General features: G+C 41.8%; 2 protein-coding genes across 5 annotated transcripts; one reads left to right on the top strand and one right to left on the bottom strand.

The window, feature by feature from the left end:
- Positions 1-1,447: 1,447 nt before the first annotated feature.
- Positions 1,448-17,463, bottom strand: trmt61a (tRNA methyltransferase 61A). Of its 2 annotated transcripts, none has more exons than XM_040041467.1 (4): positions 17,353-17,463; positions 15,000-15,343; positions 7,131-7,397; positions 1,448-2,120 (listed from the first exon to the last, which is right to left on the bottom strand). In XM_040041467.1, the coding sequence occupies exons 2-4, from the start codon at positions 15,325-15,327 to the stop codon at positions 1,825-1,827; spliced, it is 891 nt and encodes a 296-aa protein (XP_039897401.1). In that variant the 5' UTR covers positions 15,328-15,343; positions 17,353-17,463; the 3' UTR covers positions 1,448-1,824. The 2 variants fall into 2 exon arrangements, with proteins under 2 accessions (XP_039897401.1, XP_039897400.1); XM_040041466.1 differs by lacking the exon at positions 17,353-17,463 and adding an exon at positions 16,653-16,770.
- ckba (creatine kinase, brain a) lies at positions 16,003-20,979 on the top strand. 3 transcript variants are annotated; one of them, XM_040041463.1, is made up of 8 exons: positions 16,003-16,151; positions 18,580-18,782; positions 18,900-19,054; positions 19,138-19,270; positions 19,755-19,926; positions 20,019-20,142; positions 20,238-20,427; positions 20,644-20,979. In XM_040041463.1, the coding sequence occupies exons 1-8, from the start codon at positions 16,141-16,143 to the stop codon at positions 20,820-20,822; spliced, it is 1,167 nt and encodes a 388-aa protein (XP_039897397.1). In that variant the 5' UTR covers positions 16,003-16,140; the 3' UTR covers positions 20,823-20,979. The 3 variants fall into 3 exon arrangements, with proteins under 3 accessions (XP_039897397.1, XP_039897398.1, XP_039897399.1); XM_040041464.1 differs by having other exon boundaries at positions 16,004-16,151; positions 18,595-18,782; XM_040041465.1 differs by lacking the exons at positions 16,003-16,151; positions 18,580-18,782 and adding exons at positions 17,401-17,527; positions 17,906-18,107.
- Positions 20,980-21,434: the final 455 nt, after the last annotated feature.

Here is a 21,434-nt window from a genome sequence, read left to right as displayed (position 1 = left end):
CAGACGTACTCCAAAATCTTGTAGAAAGCCTTCCCAGAAGAGTGGAAGCTATTTTAACTGCAAATGGGAAAGGAACCTGTATAAATGCCAATGAATTTAGAACAGGATGTCATAAAAGGACTGATAGGTGTAATGTGCAGGGGGCCACATGCTGCTGTCTATATAGTGGTACCTTAACTTATCAAACTATAACATCCAGTGCTTTTAATAAAGCACAAGTTTATAGGCCAAGTTTATACTGTTAACATTCTGTCACACCAACTTTTTGAATCACTGATTACAAAATGAAGTGGCTTTCGATTTCAAGAATGATCATCAAGATCTACACCACCAATTCTGGTACATAGAAAACATAAACGACTGAAGTTTTTACTAAACCGTTTTCAGAAAAGGATTAGGTAATTTGAATTTGATGGCAGCAATGTCCCAAAAAAGTTGGATAGGGACATGTTTACCACTGTGTAAAGTCCCCAGAAATGTTTTCCACATTTTAATGAGCTGAGTCATTTCCTGATCATCTTCACATATGGCTTATTCTTTGCATGACGAAGCTTTAACCTGCACTTGTGGATAGCACAGTGAACCGTGACAGAATCATGACTGCTTTTACTTCAGTGCCGCCGGGCCTGCAGGGGATTCACTGGTTTTTGGCCCCAAGCCTTGCACAGAGATTTCCCCAGAGTCTCTGAATCCGTAAATATTGTGTACTGTACTGCAGATAATGACATATTGAAACTGTTTAAGATTTTATGCTGACAAACTTCATTCTGCTGTGGTTCCACAAAATGTAGATGCACTTTTTGGAATATTGGTGAACCTCTGCCTCCAAGGTGCTCTTTTCATACTAATCATATTACTGACCTGTTTCTCTAACCGTTTCCTTTTAGTATCCCTTAGTTGTCCAGGTTTTTGTTGCCCCATCCCAATTTAAAGATGAGTTGCTGTCTAATTCAAAATGAGCTAGTATTTTTCAGGAAAAGGTAAAATGTTTAGTTCACATTTTAGCATTCTAACGTTTTTGAAAGTGGGGCTGTACCTTCTGCACAGAGCATTTGTTTGGAGACACTATTCGGCTAATGCTTTGCAAAAAAAACAAAAAGCCCTTTATGAGATGATAAATGAGAACACCCAGAGCTCAAATTAAATACAGCAGTAATGATTTCCTGCTACACCGGATCTCTCCTTTCAAACAGGGGAGGGGGAAACCTCAATGGATGCATTTGACGGAGCAATCACTCAGGGTGTTTATGACAGGTGGAGGTGTCTGTGTGGAGGAAGGACTGCAGACAGATTTTTTTCCTTGTATAGGAGACTTAACAAACAGATGGAATCTGCAGTTTAACAGGAACATACACGGTTTATGTTTGAAATGTAACAAATGTGTGGTTTCATGCTGTTAAATCAAACTTCAAAGCTTCTCTGCTTCAAAACAGAAATATGACACAAATATTGTCCCACAATCATTGTATTTATTGAAAATAATAAAGCTCCTCCTTCCCCAACAAATAAAAGCAGAGGTTATCTGTAACTCTTATGAAAGGGAGAGCCAAATAATCAGCTATAATCTCAGAGTTATAAATCTTAATCTTCTCAAATGAAATTGCTCTTCAATTCATTTTCAGTCCTGCAAGCATCAAACCGGTGCCAACTGACGAAGCACAAAATTATGTAACGCACAAAACTGTAAATCCTCCCGGCGCTGCAGTACCAGGCAGGGACAGGAGGAGCCTGGTGCTCCTGCTGGATTACCCGAGCCTTAGGAATGACACCAGAGTGAGGTGGATTATAAACTCTGTTCCAGAGAAATCCCTCTCACTCCAAGCTTTAGGTTCTTGGTTTGGTAGCAAAAGTAAGGTACCCCGTGTGGCCGGGCATTTCTCTGGGCAGCGTGGTGGTCTTCAGTGAGATGGAGGCGTGGTTCGGAGGAGCAGCGGGAGTCGCCTCCTCTGTGGTTTCGGGATCAGGGCCGAAATCTGGCAGCGGTAGAGAGACAGTTCGGACATCGTACTCTCTCAGCAGCACCTCCGTGGTGCTGATGTCTTCGAAGCCCTGATCCTGCAACGCCTCGCATGTTTTCTGAACTTGCTCTATGCATGGAGAGAAGGAGCACAGCCGACCACCTGCAGGAGACGCAGAACAGAAAACAAACCACAAGTAAACACGAAGCTCCCAAAAAAGTATCAAGACCATGTGTGACCACAATCGTTTAAGCGCCCTTTGTTGTCAACTTATGCCAGTATTGGTCAGCTCATGTTATTTAGAGAAGTCTTAAAAGGTAATGCAACATAATCGCTGCTTTGAAAATAATCATGACATCACTTCCTGTCTAGCTTCTAAAACACTACTTTCAGTAACCAACTGCAGTCTCCTGTGCAGCTGAACAAGTGTGTCTGCTACTGTAACTTGTTTTTCCCGATATATATATAAAACTCAAAGCTCTCTTCTACGGTCCTGTCAGAATTCCTGCTCTTGAAAGATATCCAGTGTTCATGACCATTAAATTGAGCCCGAAAACCTTATTTTGTCAGTGTCACGGCCAAACAAGGTTTGTATTTGTCTTTAAAAAGACAAAAACCAATATTTCAAAGCAGGGTGTGAGTTCTAGTTTTTGGCACGTGTAATCAGCTGCAACGTTATCATCAGGACAGCGGAAAGCATTCTTGTTACCGTCACCAGATTCAGGTTTGCGTCTCAAAAAGTGTTGCAGTAACAGGAATGAGCTGTCGTCGCCTCAGTGTCCTGGTACAAAGTCTGTTTTTTATCCATATTTTCAATAGTCTGAAGTAAGATCTTTGACCTGTTACTGTGCAAACTGAACAATAATTACCGGCAGACTGCCAGGTTGTATTGACTCCCAACCCTTCTGTTTAATGTCAGTACGAGACATCTCTGCACATCTTAATCTGTTTAATCTGAGTTTATCTGCTAATCATTACACAGTATCATCTTTAGAGTTATTTTCCATCACTTTTTCTCAAAGCATCCAAGTATAGAAAGTGTTCCACGTTTATAGTCTGAAAACAATTCTCCTCAAAAACATCCCTGAATGAAGATTCATAACATAAACCAGATTTGTAGACCTGATATGGACCGAGAAGACATTTAAGTATCACCCCTGGGATCCCTACGATACTACACCTTCTATTAATAATTTGTTTCTTTCCAAACACCCTGTAGCACTTTCCAGGCATATTTCCTTCCTAACAAAGCAGTCCTGTGACCTGCTGAGTCCAGACTGCAGCTTGCGGCTCATCAGGGGATAAGCTGTTGCTCTAATGAACACAGATCACCTACTGGCCACGGCCTTTCGTCTCCAAATGAATCCTTGCTGTGATCGCAGCGTGAGGCTGGAGCGACCAGCCAAGAAAACTCTCACTGGCTGTCCTGAAGCCCAAAGAATGTGACTCTGAGCGATGCAGCTGCATTGGTCAGGGGTTAGGGTTAACAAATTTAAACATCTTAGAGTGAAAATCTTAAGTGCCTTAATAGGGTTTAATATGGAGAATATAAACTTTTCTAAAACCAACACCAACTAATGCTTCAAAATATGAATATAGGGACACCAAGACAAGCAAGTGAAACACACTCAGTCTAAATCTGTGGATTCTCTGATTGAGCTGCTTATGTAATCAGAAGGCTGCAGTGTGGCTCTCTGTCATCTGTAACCTGTTGTTGTTCAGTCACATTCTACTCATAGACCTGCTCTTGCACCACATTATACAGCATTTATTGTAGCACAGAAAGAACAGGCAGGTCCACCACCACATACACTACTACCAGAGTACCTGCTCTGGTTACAAACCTAAAGTCTGACCTGATGGTTGCACTGAATGCAGATGTCACAACAAAAAAAGAGCAAAAGAATAAGATGTTTACATTTTCCTCTTTGATTACTGACTTGTTATTTCATGCTACAGATACAGGAGTGACCCTATGCTGTGTCCCTAAATATAACTTGTAGCCCAGAAGATTACAGCCGTCCTCTGCAGCTCTTACTTGCCACTGTTGCTGGTTTTTAAAAATCATTTAACACCCAGAAGTGGAAAAAATACTGCATTTTGACTCAAGGGGCACGGCTGACAATAAAAGGATCAAATCTGCAGCCCATTGTGTCTGTAAACACTGAAGGAGACGGTGGGATTATTGAGATACTGGTCGTTCCTTTGGCCAACAGAACCAGCGGTCTCCCTCGAGACAGCATTAAACACATTCAACACATTCAACAGCGGTCTCCTGGAAACCACGGTGAATACACAGGGAGGGGCTGGGTTGATGATTATACAAGGGTGTTTCAAATGGTTATTAGGGGCCCCGAATATCAGCCGCACAAATTTTAATATATGCACGAAACTCTGATTCCTAGTTGTAAAGTTTAAGGTTCTTGAGTGTCTGAGACCATGGGACATGTTTGCTTTATACTTGCATAATACCACCCATAAGTCTGCGAGGGGGGGCTCTGATAGGATTCAGGATCCTTCTCAGGGAACAGCCGAACACAGAGTCAGGCTGCTTGCCAAAACATTAGGAGAATTACAACTTTGAGAGAGAAAAAGAAATATTTCCCTGCCCCTTGTCTCACACTCTGTCCACTAAAGAAAACGCACTCTCAGCTATTTTATTCCTCCAGTCTCTGCAGTTCTCAGGCAGGTTCTGAAGATGGAGAATTTCTTTTCAACAGAATAAGATGTATGAGTTTTTAATCATGACAGAAGCTGAAGATGATAATCCCATCAGAAACCTGGTGTTTTAATTGATTATGATATGGCCTCAGCAGAAAGCACGTCTCTTTCACTTCATGTGGGAGCCTGAGAGTGTGTAAACCCCACTCCTGGGGACTGCATCCCTATCACCAAGCACACAACACCCCATTCTACTTCTATCTTTGTTAGTTTGTTTACCATTACATCTTTTTGTGTTTAGCTGGAACATATTGGGGCATTGATGTTCTGGGGAAAACAAAGCTTGAACAGTGGGCAGTAAACCAAACCTTTCCTCGTGGAGCCTCATCTAGCAGCTCTCTGCCTGCAGCATAACCCTGTATGGTCATGGGACTGCTTCTGCAACAAGGCTGCACTCTATTTATCTGTATCTTTGTGTGTGTGTGTGCGCGCACGCATGCACGTATATGCATGCAAGGGCCAACAGCTCATGGATGGAATATGTAGCTGTGGCACCATAAAAGGGAGTCAAAGAGGTGGTGGGAGAGTTTCAGGGCAGCATCCTCGTCCCCTCTGCATTCCTGCTCATACTCGGCTTACTTTGTAAAATCATTCATGAACTCTGGCTTTAAGATTCATAAAATACTAATCTTCCGCATATTAACTCTGACTTGGATTGAGATGTTAAATTAAATGTGACTGTGAAAGAAAACTTCAGTGCTTGTCGTGGCAGAATTAACATTGACACCAACTCCAGTTTGTGTTTTCAATGCACAGATGAAATTTAAACCCAGGATGTAGCAGCTAAGCTAAGCAAGTGTTCACCTACACAAGTGTATTCCAGTATTTTGGCCAAGGTGACTTTCTCAGGGCAATCTGGGCTTGTGCACACTGAGCTTCTCTCCTGCAGTCCCTGTTGTGGGCAACTATGTAGAGCTCAGCAGATTCTCATTACAGAGGACAGAGCCATGGTTTTTGGCTTAAAGTGTTTTACAGTAAACAAAATATGAACTCTCATGTCCACAAAAGCAGATCTTTGTTTATATAATTTCTGTGGCAGTATTTGTGCACATTAACAATAAAGCAAAGAATATACTTTCTCACTGTGTTACTCATCTAGTGTTGGGCTGTGCTAATGGATTATTTTGAGAGTGGCCGGTGACCACGATGGAAAGTTTTTCTGGTCGGACCAGGGCCGACCCATCAGATGTAACGGATTCTGTGTTGACCTGCCGCATCCTGACCTGAACCTCTACAAATGTAACCATCAGGTCGTGATGCTGATCACAACAGCTGTGACTCTGCATGAAAGCAAAAGGCCATGCAAACCAAAATAACCACGACAGACTGAACTAAACAAGCATATTTCTTCTTCTTCTGAAATAAAAGGTAATCTATTGTGGGGTTTAACTGCATCTTCACCTGGAGGGCGGTAGAGTTCTACAGTAACAGTATAGCCTACTGTCATTTCCTCATTTTCAGAGCCAATTCATGCATGAACCCCACTGATTCTGAAACAGATAAATAGGACACATGGTAGGAATGTGGCCAATGTGTTCTCAGTTTAATGTGAAACTTCTCAAATAACCCCCACCCCTTTAAAAATAAATAAATTAAATAGTCATTGGGCTAAAGGTGCAGATCTTGTGAGCTCTACACAGCTCATGCAGTCTGAATTTATCGCTAACCACTGGTCACCCCAGTGAACTGCCAACATGCCCGGGCATGCTGCAGATCCTGGTTGTCAACGACGCCTACGTGCTTTGTAGCTCACTAGCAGAGTTTGGATTGTGCTCCTGTTACTATGAAATACCACAAGGGCAAGGTTAATGAGAGCCGAAGAGCAGGATCGATGGTTGTTCTGGGAGTGCAGAGTGTGGCGACACGGCCGGGGGGAGATAAACTCATGGACTGGTATTTTAAAATGTGCCCGTTCACAGTCATGTTCCTGAAACACCAGGACGAGTCACGCCAAAGTCATCATCAGGTGGTGCTGATTATTTGTCTGACAACACACACTAAGTACACGTACACACAAAGCAAAGTACTTAACTATCAGGATCCAGATTCTCTTTCCTAATTTCTGCATATAGTTAGATCACAGTGAGACTTAGTGGAAAAATATTTCTTACACATTTATGTGAAGAACAGGTAAACATGAGCTGCAGCACAGCTCGCAGTTTGGAGGAATCTGTATCTCCAGCTGGAATTGATCCCAAAACCTTTTACTTTTCCACCTGTAATCTTTCTGTGTGCTATCTGGGAAGACCTCTGTCTCCTGCTGATGCCGGGTTACAGAAACACAACAGGTCAAAAATAGAGCATGAGCCTACAGTCAGCCATGATGCAAACCATCATTGCTCGACCTTGCAATTTGTAGACTGAGCTAGCTGAAACACCCTGACTTGACAGTCATCTTGCTACACGCTCATTAGAGCTCTCCCCCTCCCTCACATGCACACTCACTCTTACCGTGCTTCTTCATAGCAACTTTGGCGTGTCCCACTGCATCCCAGGGGCTGGGGATGTCAAGGAAGACTGCATCTGCCACCCCTGTCACTCCAAAGCCATCCTTGCACACATCCTGGTTCCTGACGGTGACCAGATGATCCACGCGATGCTCCTTAAACTCCTCGGCCACCTTCTCTGCGCGCTGCTGGTGGAACTCCACTGTGTGGAGGTGACCTGTTGGGGCAATGGTGCGCAGGATGGCGTGGGAGAGGGAACCACTACCTGTACCTAGAAAACCACAGACATCAAGGGTCACATAGTGAAACACAGAACATCTGAGAAGAACGCTTTAGTCTACACGAAACGGCCATTTCAAAATAAAAGTCAGCAAGCACAAACTAAATAACCAAGAAACATTCAGACTTAAGGTATTATCAAACCTCATCTCTGTGTGTGGACAAAGCACTGCTAAAGAACTGGTTTTGGACAACACTTCACATTATGTTGCATGTATAGCAATCTCACTGACTTCCCTTAAATGACCAGTCTAGATACAGATACAGATTTTCGGGTTAAGTATTCTACGGAACAACGCAATCTCACAAAACCTCAAAATGAGGTGCTGTTGTATTTTAGAATGGACAGTAAACGCTGTCCTCTATCCTCAGTCAGTAGAACCAGATCACAGATCCGACTACAACACACACCCACATTTTCACACTGCTCTGCTGTCTACTCTGGACGATAAGTGGACGCTACATTTCCGAGCAGGCCTTTTTCACCCTGAAGCAGCCCCGTGCTGTGCCCTAAACAAAGCCCACTAATTTACAGCTTGTGAACAAATGACACAAGTGATTGTGATTTTACAGGGAAAGTTGGGGGGGTGGAAGGGAGGACACCACTCTTCATGTGACTTGTTCGGGCAAGGAGTGTCGGGAACACAGCCAGAGGCCAGCAGATCCCATCCTCCACCCCTCATCCTTCTTCTCTCGACATTACATCACCACGGCCTTTGTTATTGTGGTGACAAAGAAGGCAGTGTTTAATACACGGCAGCGCTTTGACTTGCTCAAAGCTCAAACTGCTGGATTGGATGGTCTGTGCCTGCAAACACAGAACATTGAAAAACTGGAATGGCTGCAGCAGGAAACACTGGACCACATTAGAAGCTGGGGATACTTTAATAACGAGCCCTGTACAGGGCTGACAGAGCACGTCGTTTAGAAATGTTTTCGACTTACATTGCCTCATTTACAGAAAATTAAAACTTAGTCATTGTTTCTGTAGAAAGACTGAACTGGAAATTCTGAGTCACTGCACTGATGCCGATTTCTGTCACTGTAAATGACCAAAGACCAATATTACCGTTTTGCTGACACTGTGTTGATTCCATTATTGTAACCATTTTGTACATTTGCAACTTCAGTGAAGGTTTCGGAGACATTAAATATTTAAGTGATATTTAAATTAAGGTTAGACTTTGGTCAAAGGGGGGGAAAAAAAAGCACACACTGATATAATGACTACAGTATCAAGAACATTACTGATGGAAACCTTGCAGATGCTAAAACAATGAGAAATCTGGGTGGTCATATGATGCACCGCACTGTAACACTGCAGAGAATTTTGGTAAGACACTTGTTTATAAACCAGAGTTTACAGTGGAGGCTCAGACAGTACCTAAATGCTACTTGCATACTGACCATCAGCCAGTGACTAAAAGTCTCTGGACCTCAGGCGTCATGCCAGGATAGTGACATGTTCAGTTTCCATTATAGTTACCCTGATTAAAAGGGAAGAATGATAGCAAAGTCTGGCATACACACATACTAACGGGAACTTTCTAAATTTTAAATTAAACCCAGAAAATGAGTTTTTCATTACAAACTGGCATTACCGTTCATCATCAGTGCAGCGTCTGAGTGCAAAGTCTGGAAAATCTGGAAAAGGACCACAATTGATAACAAGTGTCTCTCTAAATGGAGACAAATTAAAACGCTGAGAATGAGAGAGTGCTGGTACTGCAGAGATGAGGACTGCTCCACTTAACAACCGAGTGCACTTATTTCTCACTTTAGGACTTAATACGATAGTGACTATGGAATACTGGTTTCAGTATGAGCCAAAAACTGAAAAAGGGAAACTCGATTATGATGTGATACCACACTAAAACAGGACAAACATCTAAAAACAGAACATATAGAAGCAGCTGGTTTTACACAAAACAACAGAAAAAAAATAGGCATCATTGAAATGATGATTATCAAATTTTAGCAACAACAAGATGAAAAAAAGGTGTAAGCAGTGCGACGCATTTACAGGAGACATATGCTGTGAAAACTGTGAGATACCCTTCCAATGTGAGGCTTTCACGCCCATTCTGAGTAATGACGTTACAACAAAGAGTCATGTTCTGACTAAGTGTTGGGACACGAACAGTTGACCTTTACTATAAGTCGAGAAAGTGCATTTCAATGATTTTAAAAAGCCTCCATCACATTTCTAATTTGCACAGTCTTACACTGATTTTAGTGGTTACAATGTTTATTGTTGCATTTCAGGTTTATCATGCTAAACCTGCTCTTTAGTACTAAGGGTGTAGTGTTTGAAACTGACATTCCTCCCAAAAACCCCAAAAGGAAATTCTTCAGACTTCCTTTTTTGAATGTTTTTCCAAAGTTTTAGACAAGTTGAGTTATTTCCCTGCGGTTCATGAGCAGCACTGCTAACGAGACAAAAAGGATCATGGGTATTCTATGATGTATTAAAAATAAATCAAACTAAAAACACTAGATACTTATAGCAATTAATATTAAATTAGTATCCACAACCTTTGCTCAGTGCAGCAGCAATAACAACCACAAGTCTTTTTGAGTATGACGCAAAACTTTTGGCAAACTTTCTTTTAGGTTTCCTCCATTCTTCTTAAACATCATCAGGTTGGAAGGGGGCTGTCGGTGCACAGCCATTTTCAGAACTCCCCAGAGATGTTCAATCAGGTTCAAGCCTCGCTACCGGCAGCGTCACTCAAGGACGTTCAAAGAGTGGTCCCAAAGCCACTCCTTTCTAATCTTGGCTGATTGCTTAGGGTCATTTTCCTGTTGGAAGATAAACCTTCAGCCCAGTTCAGAGTCCAGCGCACTCTGGGGCAGGTCTGTGCTTCACTACAGGGATGATATTGGCCAGGTGATGAGCATGACCCTTTTTTCCTTTGCATTCAGACCAAAGAGTTTTATTTTTGTTTTAGACAGACCAGAGATTTTTTTTATTTTTCATGGTCTCAGAGTCCTGCAGGTGCCTTTGGCAAACTCTTTGTGGGCTGTCATGTGCCTTTTACTGAGGAGTTGCTTTCATCTAACCCTTCTACCATACAGGCCTGATTGGTTATCCTTCTGCTCTCCACAGAGTAACACTGGAGCTCTGTCAATGTAGCCATTGGGTTCTTGGTCTTCTCACTTACTAAGGCTGCTCTACCATGATTGCTCAGATTGGCCAGGTGGCCAGCTGTAGGAGGGGTCCTAATGGTTCGAAACGTCTTCCATTTACTAATGATGGAGGCCAATGTGCTGCCTTTCTTTTTCCTTAGATCTATCCCTTGATACAATCCTGTCTCTGAGGTTTACAGAGAATTCCTTGGATTTCACAGCTTGGTTTGTGCTTCAACATGCAATGTTCGATTCAGTTAAATTTTATTTATACAATACCATCTCACAACAACAGATCCCTCAAGGCAATTTATATGGTAAGGTAAAAACCCTACAATAATACAGACAAAACAAAAAACCCTCCAATGCAGATTTATCGATTTTTGTTTTTCATTTTTAATAAATTTCACTTTGTCAATATGGGGTATTTGTTTGAGGAGGAGTTTTGAAGGTAAAATGAAATTAATATATTTGGATTAAGGCTGACAAATTGTGGGACAAGTAAAACGCTGTAAATACTTTCCAGATGCTCTGTACTATATCAAACATGTAGCTCTTGTCCTCGTTAGGACGTGGGAGACTGTCACATGGTGCGTGTCGCGTTTAAATTTTCAGAATCTAAAACCTTAGTGTTTTAGATTCAGACATGTTTTACAATGCAACATGTAAGAATCAACCACATCCATCTTTTCTCCACTGGGGAAAACAAACAAAAAATACCTACATGACTGTACATGCTACCAACTGAGAGCTTTGCTTCAATGCATGAGTTCAAGAAATGAATCATATCAATGTTTCTAATCTCCTCCCACAACAAGGCGTCAAGTCAGCTGGTAGCCACTGTACAAGAGGAAGTAGTGATAAAGCCAGAGTGGGGGAGGGGGCTGAGAATGGGAATACAACTGACCTGAACTGAAGGTCATTCGTGCTTACTGTTCCTCATCTTGTTCCTACATCGAGTACAACATGGTTACTGGCCAGATGAAATGCAAAACCCTGACAGAGGTCACATAATTTAACTTCCCAGCAATTTAGAAAGCGAAAGCAACAGCAAAATGTCATCTGATCATTAACTTGTGATGTGTGAATGACCCTCAAATCCAAATGTTTTAGTTAAGCTGCTTGAGAGCCAGCTGTAAGAGGATGTTGTGGCTAATGTTGAGAGTGATCATTACAAAGGAGTAAAGTTTAAAAATGGCCAGCTTCCATTGGTCCCTTTGAGTCGTCTTATACAAGATATAAGCGCACACATATAGCTTAAAACTGAATCAGACTTCCAAGTAGCTAAAGAGAACCCAATTATACAACGGAAAGGTATTTATTGTACTTTCAGATTTAATTATTGAGGTAAATGATCTGATAATACACATCTGTAACGAAGATAATATAAACATCAACGATTAGCAGTAAACTGAAAGGTAAAATCAGAGCTGGATATTTTCAGTGAAAGGGATAAGCGAATGCCCTGTTTTATGTAAAGAAAATGTATCTTTTAAAGACTTATCCTCAAAAAATATTTTTGATGACGCATTTCTGAGGTCCTCTGGAAAAATGCTGTTTATGCAGCCTGGAAAAATCATCTAGAAATACTTTCCACTCCACAGTCAGACACACTGTTACCAACCAACAAAAGCACTGTATAAGCAAGGTGTCAGATCCACTCTGGGATTTCTCAAATGTTAACTTCTAAACAACAAATGTTGTTCTGCTAAAGAATGGGCAAAGATGAATAAATATTGTGCTTTGCAAAGGCCAAGTTGAGTCTTGGGATTAATCCAACAGAAATGGTTTGGAAGGACATGAAGGGAGCAACCACCAGCATCCCACAGTTTAGTGTATTCTGGGCGCTACAACTGAGCATCGGGCTAAAATTTCAGGCTAACGTCAAGGTGCAGAGCTAACTGGCACTTATTGCTAACATTTAGGGCCAGAAAGTGGCATGTAAGTGCAATCCCCAAACAGCCCTCATAGGTGTGGTTAGATTTATGGGTGATTTACAGAGGTTTTGCGGTTTTCTAAAGACATGGGCAGTCGATTAATTTCAATATCAAGAGCAAAAAATAAGACATGCTTTTTTTGGTGTCACTGCAATTAACTGAAAATAAATTGCATGTTGCAAACATTTATTTGAAGCGCTTGACTTAAATATTCTGAAACCTATATTTTGCACCTTGAGAAAGGAAATTTAACAAAAAGAATGCATATGCAACAGGGTTTCCACGTCTTACACACGATCATGTCACTGTGCTCTCTTTATAAATACTAAAAAAAGGAGTAAAGGCTTCGGCTCACACTTGCCCAAGCGCTAAATGTTATCCTGACTTGATGTTCCACCTTCTGACATGTACGGTGTTACCCTTAGCAAATATTTGACAACTTCATTTGCTCTGGACCTGATTGATGACGCCTGATAAAGCTGTGAAGAAAATGAAGCCAGCAGGAAATCATTACCTACAAACCTTGGAGACCAACTTGCCTTCAAGGTGACTCCTCTACAGGAATAAATGCTCCCTCAGCAGGTTTAGCATGTCAGCACAAGAACAGCAAAATTATCACATCCAATCTCTGCTTGTTTACACAGCTCACTGGCAAAAAGTCTCCACAGCACATACTCGCTGTTGTTGTTGTTGACTGTAAGGCTGAAATTCGTGAGTCACCACTGAAATGCTGATTTGTACCTCATTGACAAAAATGATGCTCAAGCGCCCCAAATAAAAAACTATAATCATTCAGGAGTTTACTTAACCATGTGTTTTATCTGCTATTCTAACTTTATTTGTTTAATAATTAAAGGGAAGACTTTTGTTGTATTCTATCTTGGCATGATGAAGCACTGCACCACACGCACACATCTTCTCCTACCCTCCTTTCTGCTTTCAGACTAAGATAAAGTGCAATCCATAGCCAAACACAATAACACACTCTGGGTGATTGCAATTAGACAAATGGAAATGATGGCCAAGCAGTGATTGGAGGAATCCCCGAGGACAAAAAAAAATGGGAATGACACTAAAACTGCAGGTTACATAATGTCTGAATGTTCAGAGACACATCTGTAACAATCCCATAATGTTCAATACGAACAGCTGAGTTTCATTACGTGACAACATCTGGCTAGAACTCGAAGGTGTAAACAGGGTGATTCAAATGAGGCGATACTTAAAAGCTGCAACAGAAAAGATTTGAGGGCAAACTAAATTAAAAAATGCAGGACGGAACAAATCAAACTTTGCCACTTTAAGAGTAAAAAAACATTTGTTATAAATCCTCAGGTGAGACATTCTAAAAAGAGGATTTACAGCTTACCTGAACAATGTAACATTTTAATATTTAAAAGTTTCTTGGAGCTTAATTTAACATTTTCTAATGACTTTCACGACAAGCAAAGCTGCACAGGTCACTTACTTTAAAAAAATAAAAGTTCAGCTGATGAATGTTGGATCTTACTAATGGATGACATCTCTACATCCATTTCATGAATGTCTGACAGAAGACACATGCATTACCCCACTCCAGCTACAGGTTGGATAATAAGCATGTGTTTGACAAGTCAACCTTGTAAACATGTAAAACCTGTCTGTACAGCAAACTACCGCGAGGATTCAGTCGTCTGTTTGCCAAATACTAGGAGGAACATATTAGTACCCAAGTCACCTGATTGCCTAACATGAGGTGTGGTAAGATTAGATGCTATTACACTAACAGGAGAGACATGCAGAGCTCAAAGAGGGACTACTAAAGTTCTCAATAAATCTGTTTACAAATAAACAAAACAAACAAACAAAAAAAAGAATCAATGCTAAATCTGTCAGCAAAACTAGGGAATCATGTTACTAAAAAACCCACACAGGACAAGTGGAGCTTCAAAGAACAGCTGATTAGTCCCTTGTGAATGCAGAATAATATTTTGGAGTGACATGCACATCCCAAATCATAGGTTAAGGGTTGAACATAGGTTGACTTGCTAACAAAATCATGACAGAAAACAGCTGAATATTTGATGACAGACAGACTGGTGCAGCATCAGCAGCATCCACCTTTAAGACTTGACTTTATGCTCAAGCAGGAGCACTGATACCTTTTTAGTCAGCAGTGACCCTATAAAAAGTCACACAGACCCTAAAGAGGGATGATGGTCATAATCTACCCAATATAACTGAGCTGACAGCTGCAGCGAACAGACCTGTGAGTGAGCTTCAGCTTGATAATCGCTTGCTAATTCAAATAGACCAGTTTGTCCCAGCATCAATAAAACACCCAGTGTACATAAAGTTTGTTTTAAAACAGATTAAAATAGCAATCCAATAACATAGTGCACTGAAACCTTTCACATCAATTGAGATCACATTTCTTTAGGATTTTCTATGTATTTAGAATATATTGTTAAAGCAAACACACACACTGATAACCCTTCCGTTCTAGAACGGTTTCCATCCACGAGACATCACCATGATGCCACCCTCACCTGACTCGCACACGATGGAGCCTGGCTTCAGCTCCAGCATCATGGTAATGAAGGCGATGTCTGTGGTGTAGAGGATCTGTGTGCGGTGCGGCAGGGCAACTGTCCACAGCTCCGGCGTTGGGTGGAGCACATGGAACCATCCTTTGCTGCAGGTCACCTTTGACCCGTAACGCTGACCAATCAGGTCTGTGGAGTGGCGAATGACTCCATAGCGTGTCTGCGTTTGGGCACCCTGCTGCACCTTGACAGGCATCACATTGTTGTGGCTCAGGTAAATGATGGCAACATCCCCATCTTGAATGAAGTCCGAGTACTCCACAAAACTCATCGTGAGCACGGCCACTCTGGAAAAAGAAGACGGGCCTACTTAAAGGGCATTTTTTCTTTTTACTATTTTAATTACACTGATGTAGTTGGTTGATCACTAATTTGACATATTTCACTCAACTTAAAACTTTAAAATCAGGATAAGCCAGGGGTGGGCAATTCCAGGCCACGAGGGCCGGTGTCCTGCAGGTTTTAGATCTCACCTTGGGTCAACACACCTGAATCACATGATTAGTTTGTTACCAGGCCTCTGGAGAACTTCAGGACATGTTAGGGAGCTAATTTAGCCATTTAAATCTACTGTGTTGGTTCAAGGACACATCTAAAACCTGCAGGGACACCGGCCCTCGAGGCCTGGAGTTGCCCACCCCTGGGATAAGCCATCACTGTGAAGGGATTTTATAACAATTTGTTTTTACCTACAATCTGCAGTTCAATTTAGTTTGCAAGCATCTCATGAGGGGAAAGGATGTATAAACTAATATGTTTTACCAAATCTTAATATCGTTTTGCAAAACAATATCTTTTTAACTTTGTTTTCAATTGTATTTTCATTTTTGCACATTACAAACAAGCGGAAAAGGTAGTCTGCTGCTGATGCGAGGCTCCTTGTTGCTTTGGTAACAACTGTGCCACTGTCACACGTTAATTGACGGAGCTGCTCGTGAATTGTCACGCGCACTGAACGTTGCTTATTAAATCCAGTATCGTTCAACCTCAGGACCAACGACTGTTTTAGTTCATCTGAACGGCGGATCTACTTTAACCAGCTTCTCCTTCAAGTGAAAAAAGGACAAAATTATATCGGAGAAACATGGAGAAGATGTCAGTGAGATGACTTTACAGTTATATTTCTATTTGTTTGTTAGTTTTAAAGACAACTTTTTTTTCTCTCTGGTATTGAAGTCAAGCAAATTGTGATGGCTTTGCCTATTAGGGGCAGTAGATCGTGTTATATTACCTCTTCGCTTAGTTAAATTTCTGTTTATAGTAAAATAAAGAAAAACAAGTCAATGGAGAATACGTTTTGTGTAAATGATGCTAACGTTAGTTACCTGAGCAAACTAACGTTCATGTTTGGGTCGCATTTACTGTAAAATGTTTTTGCGTGTTTGACTGGTTTTGTGTTTAAAGTGGCAAAAATTGTAACTCCACAAAACCGGCAAAAGGCCACAGTGCAAAACGTCTGAAAACATAAGTCAACTTACGAAGTTTTCGTTTCAACGTTTACATGCTAACGTTAGCGACGCTAGCACCTGTTAGAACACCGGCTAACGGCTATTAGCGGGGGGAAAAAAAAGCAGCCGTTAGAAGCTCTCCACCTACCTCCTTCAGAAGTAGTGTTCTTTGACTGCTGGACAAAACAAGCAAAAGATAGACTTAAGAGGACCAATTCTGCTCTTAATGCGGCTCTATGTTCAGCAGTGACATCCATTCATTCCTCACTCACACATGTGGCGTTGTTTTCAGAGGAAGTTGAATCGATGAAACCGGAAGATAACCCGGTGTACAAAGCAGCAACAATCAGTAAAAACCTCTTTTGCCGAAAACCTGCAGATTCATATGTTTATTTTGTGCAGTTGGTTTGCGAATTTGCAAATTTCGCCTTTGGCAAATTTTTTTATTTTTACCATCTGTACGATTATTTCCTGAACATTAAATAGGATAATTGTAAAAAAAAAAATAATAATAATACAACAACAACAACAAAAACAGTTATCACCAGTAAGTTAAACTAGTGGATGTAAGATTGTAGTTTTACCGTAGTAGGAGAAAAAAGAAATATATGCTACTATGTATTCATTTGCACTTTAAGTTGCATTCTGTTTTTTAAAGGTGCTGATAATTTGTCTAAAACTAGAAACCAGAAAGCTGAACGTGTAATAAGTAATTTAATGCACTGCTGCAAAAATGCAATAAAGACCACAAAAAACAGAAATAGGAGTGAAATACCAGCGAACAAAAGGAATCCTAGCTGGAGCAATATCAGCGCGTCCAATTGAATGAATGGACTACAAATACTGACCAATGGGAGCGGAGGATCGTCTGCTATAAATCACCATCTCAAGTCTTTAGTCCGGTTGGAGAGCTGCTGGGACGCTGCTGGTGGCTTGTGAGCTCCTCGGTCAGGAAAAATAGGGATCTTTGTATCAAGCCCCGGTGGCAGTAGTAATAGTAATAATCCGCAAATTCTACAACAGGTAAGAGTTTCGCTCAGTTTAATTTAGAATTAGGTCGCACCGGCAAAATCTCTTTAGCTTTTACGATGAAATTAAAGGCGCTTTTTACTACAGGAACTAATGTTAACATTTGAGTAGTTTTTTAAGGTGATTAAAAAAAAATGCGATCAATTATGCTTAACAAAACTGATGTGGTGCATGTGTTGTCACCTGCTAAACGCGCTGCACAGCGGGATGAATCGTTTATCTGCTAACCCCCCCCCCCGAAACGCACACCCATTTGTATGTGCATGTCAGCTGTAGACTCAGTCCTGACTGTATCGGTATTTTGCGGTTTGTTTGGGTTTTTTTTTTTTTGTTTGTTTTTTTCACCGTCTCTCCCTTCCGTCCTCCGACCAGGGATCAGCCATGCCTTTCGGTAACACGCACAACCAGACGAAGATGAACTACTCCTCCGAGCAGGAGTACCCGGACCTCAGCAAACACAACAATCATATGGCCAAGGTTCTGACTCCTGCTATGTATGAGCGGCTGAGGAGCAAACAAACACCCAGTGGATTTACTCTGGATGATGTCATTCAGACTGGGGTTGATAACCCAGGTATTTATTTATTTATTTATTTAAAAAAATAAAAAAAAAAAAATCCCAAGCAGCTTTTCAGCCAAACCACCATCTGTTCTGTCTGATCCACTGCCTGTAATGGTCTCAGCGGTGCTTTGTGTCCCTGTTTGTGTGAGGGGGAGGCTTTTTGCACTGTGACCTTGTTAAGGGGATAAAGTCAACCAATTTTTACAAACATATGGAGTACTGATTCTATTCGAACCTGCCACTCTCCTCTAAATGGGTTTCCATTTTCAGGCCAGTATTGCACAACTTAAAAGCAAAGAGTAAAGATTACCAGAGTTACATAATGTATGCAGCTGATAGTCCCTGCTGCTTTCAGTTTATTATGTGCGATATTCTCCACTGTATTGAAGACTACAACACAAATGAAGTTGATGTTATAACCCTTCAGGTTGGGATGACCTGGTAGCTGTAAACTGTATGGCAGGTAACTCTCCTCACCCTGTAGACTGTTTCTGTTTAGCTCTGACAAAATGGTCAAGCTGACCCTGAAGAGGCTGTCAGCTGAGGATGAGTACCCAGATCTCAGTCAGCACAACAACTACATGGCCAAGGTTTTAACCCAGGACATGTACAAGAAACTGAGAGAGAGGGCTACACCCAGCGGCTTCACCATAGATGGTGTCATTCAGACAGGGGTTGACAATCCTGGTACAGTAACAGTCCCAGTCTGAGCCCTGACGACACAGAGCACATTTAATTTGTGAGGATGTTTGTTTGTATATTGCTGTCCGCGGTCTCTTGTGACCCTGTTGGCTTCACGTGCAGGCCACCCCTTCATTATGACTGTGGGCTGTGTTGCTGGGGATGAGGAGACATACGAAGTCTTCAAAGACCTGTTGGACCCTGTGATCGAGGACCGACATGGAGGATACAAACCCACAGACAAGCACAAGACTGACCTCAACTCAGGCAACCTGAAGGTACCGCAGCTCTGCAATCGCTTAACAAAGTCGAATTTAACTCTGGAATCTCAGCCAAGCCTAATGTGACTCTGCTCTCTAAGGGTGGTGATGATCTCGATCCCAACTACGTGCTCAGCTCCAGGGTCCGAACAGGCCGCAGCATCCGCGGCTTCAGTCTGCCACCACACTGCAGCAGAGGAGAGAGACGCGCTGTGGAAAAGCTTTCCATTGAAGGTAAGGAGGCCTCTGTACTGAAAGAAGATGGTTAGTGACAGTGATTGTACTCTGCTGCAAGTCACTAAGCTGATCTACACAGATGGAGACGGCCTGCCGCCAGATGATTGTTATATAAAAGCAACATAACTCTATGCCCTGAAACCAGTGATTCACGTTGCTCATGCTTGTGGACTCGTTTGTGAGGCAGTAGATGCCACCTAGTGTTTGTTAAAATGCAGCACAGAAACAAAGGTGGATTAGACTCTTATGACCAATTTATTCTGATGCTAAAAACGCTAGTAAATCTTTTTATCTTAATTTGATTTTCCAAAGCTCAGTGTGGAATTGGATCAGTTTTTCAGCAATTTTTTTTTTTTTTTTTTTTTCCCCAAACTGTTCATCACAGACAGGAACTACAGCCTAAGAGTAATTTGTCCACAAATGTCATAGTGGATTTTTCATGTCTCAGATCTGTCATAAATCACGGCTCTTGTCCCTGCAGCTCTGGCCTCTCTGTCTGGAGATCTGAAGGGGAAATATTATGCCCTGAAGAACATGACTGACGCAGAGCAGCAGCAGCTCATTGATGACCACTTCCTGTTTGACAAGCCAGTGTCTCCTCTGCTGCTGGCCTCAGGGATGGCCCGCGACTGGCCCGATGCCAGAGGCATCTGGTAATGTCTCGTCTTTAATGCAGTTTGTCTGCCAGGAATATGTAAATCTCTCCACTGGTATTTTGACTTAAAATTGTATTTCCTGTCTACAGGCACAATGATAACAAGACCTTCCTGGTGTGGGTGAATGAAGAGGACCACTTGCGTGTGATCTCGATGCAGAAAGGAGGCAACATGAAGGAAGTGTTTACCCGCTTCTGTACCGGGCTCACAAAGGTTGGTAGAAAAGCCTTAAGTTTCTAATCACTGATCTTTAGCAGAGTTTCTGTTCACATTAGCAAGACTCTAAGAGCATATTCTTATCTGTGCAGATTGAGAGCCTGTTCAAGGAGAGGAGCCACGAATTCATGTGGAATGAGCACCTGGGTTACGTCCTCACCTGCCCATCTAACCTGGGCACTGGCCTGCGTGCAGGTGTACATGTGAAGCTGCCAAACTTGAGCAAAAATACCAAGTTTGAGGAAGTTCTCAAGAAGCTGAGGCTCCAGAAACGTGGAACTGGTGAGCATTTTTATTTTATTATTTTAGTTTCTACTGCTGGAACTGGTTTGCGTGTTCTTCAAATTTAAAACTACATTGAGCACATTTTCATATTTCACAACTAGTTGCGTTTTCCTGAGCAGTACATGACAAAGCCTTGTTTAGAAATGCTGCAAATGTCAGTTTCTGTGAGGTGTGTTTGAGTTGCATTTAAAAACCCTTTTGCTTTACCATCAGGTGGAGTGGACACTGCTGCTGTGGGTGGTGTCTTTGACATTTCCAATGCGGACAGGCTGGGCTTCTCTGAGGTGGAGCTGGTGCAGATGGTGGTTGACGGAGTCAAGCTGCTGGTGGACATGGAAAAGAGGCTAGAGAAAGGACAGTCCATCGATGACCTGATGCCCGCCCAGAAGTAAATCCCTCCCAAACTCCCATTCTCCTCCATTCCTCACCCACAGTCTACTCTGGTTGACTCCATCCTTGAATGCACTCTATTACAGCTGGGATTTGTATTTAAGTTGAAACTGTTCCTGTAAGTTCTGACATCAAATAAACTGTTCTGTTCAAAGCAAAGCCTGCTTGTAATTCATTTCAGTGAAACTCATGAAATATTTGGAATATTTAATACTAGTCCTGGTAGCTGTGGAAAGGCCTGTAGCTAATGTAAGGCAAATGCAGATAAATGCCACATTTTAAGGGGAGCTGCTGATCTCTTTACATCAGTCTGAACTACACATTCATTTTAAATGCTGCACAAGATGAGGGGGGGAAAAAAAAAAAAAATCAATGCAGTGGAAGACTAGGTGCCCGAAGCTTCCAAGTGACTCTGGTTGCACTTTTATTCCCTACAAAATGAACTTAAAACATTAAACACAAGCTGCAAATTTCCTTAAATGCATTTCCTAATAACTCCAGCACCCATTATGCATCAGCCAGTGTCCACTGACTCTCCTCAGCTAGTATTAGACTGGAATCATGAGACTTGGCTCTTTGTTTCGGGAAACACTGATGCAAATGTCTCACATGTA

Source organism: Simochromis diagramma, unplaced genomic scaffold (assembly GCF_900408965.1).
Source record: "Simochromis diagramma unplaced genomic scaffold, fSimDia1.1 OVJJ01000304.1, whole genome shotgun sequence".
Lineage (NCBI taxonomy): Eukaryota > Metazoa > Chordata > Actinopteri > Cichliformes > Cichlidae > Simochromis > Simochromis diagramma.
This window is presented reverse-complemented; position numbering and strand designations above follow the sequence as displayed.

Coding starts and splice junctions, on each gene's coding strand:
- ckba (XM_040041463.1), top strand. Junction 19,055..19,137: donor TCAACTCAGGCAACCTGAAG/GTACCGCAGCTC, acceptor CTGCTCTCTAAG/GGTGGTGATGATCTCGATCC. Junction 20,428..20,643: donor GCTCCAGAAACGTGGAACTG/GTGAGCATTTTT, acceptor CTTTACCATCAG/GTGGAGTGGACACTGCTGCT.
- trmt61a (XM_040041467.1), bottom strand. CDS start 15,327: ATGAGTTTTGTGGAGTACTCGGACTTCATTCAAGATGGGGATGTTGCC. Junction 7,398..14,999: donor CTCCATCGTGTGCGAGTCAG/GTGAGGGTGGCA, acceptor GTGGTTTTCTAG/GTACAGGTAGTGGTTCCCTC. Junction 2,121..7,130: donor AGTTGCTATGAAGAAGCACG/GTAAGAGTGAGT, acceptor CGTCTCCTGCAG/GTGGTCGGCTGTGCTCCTTC.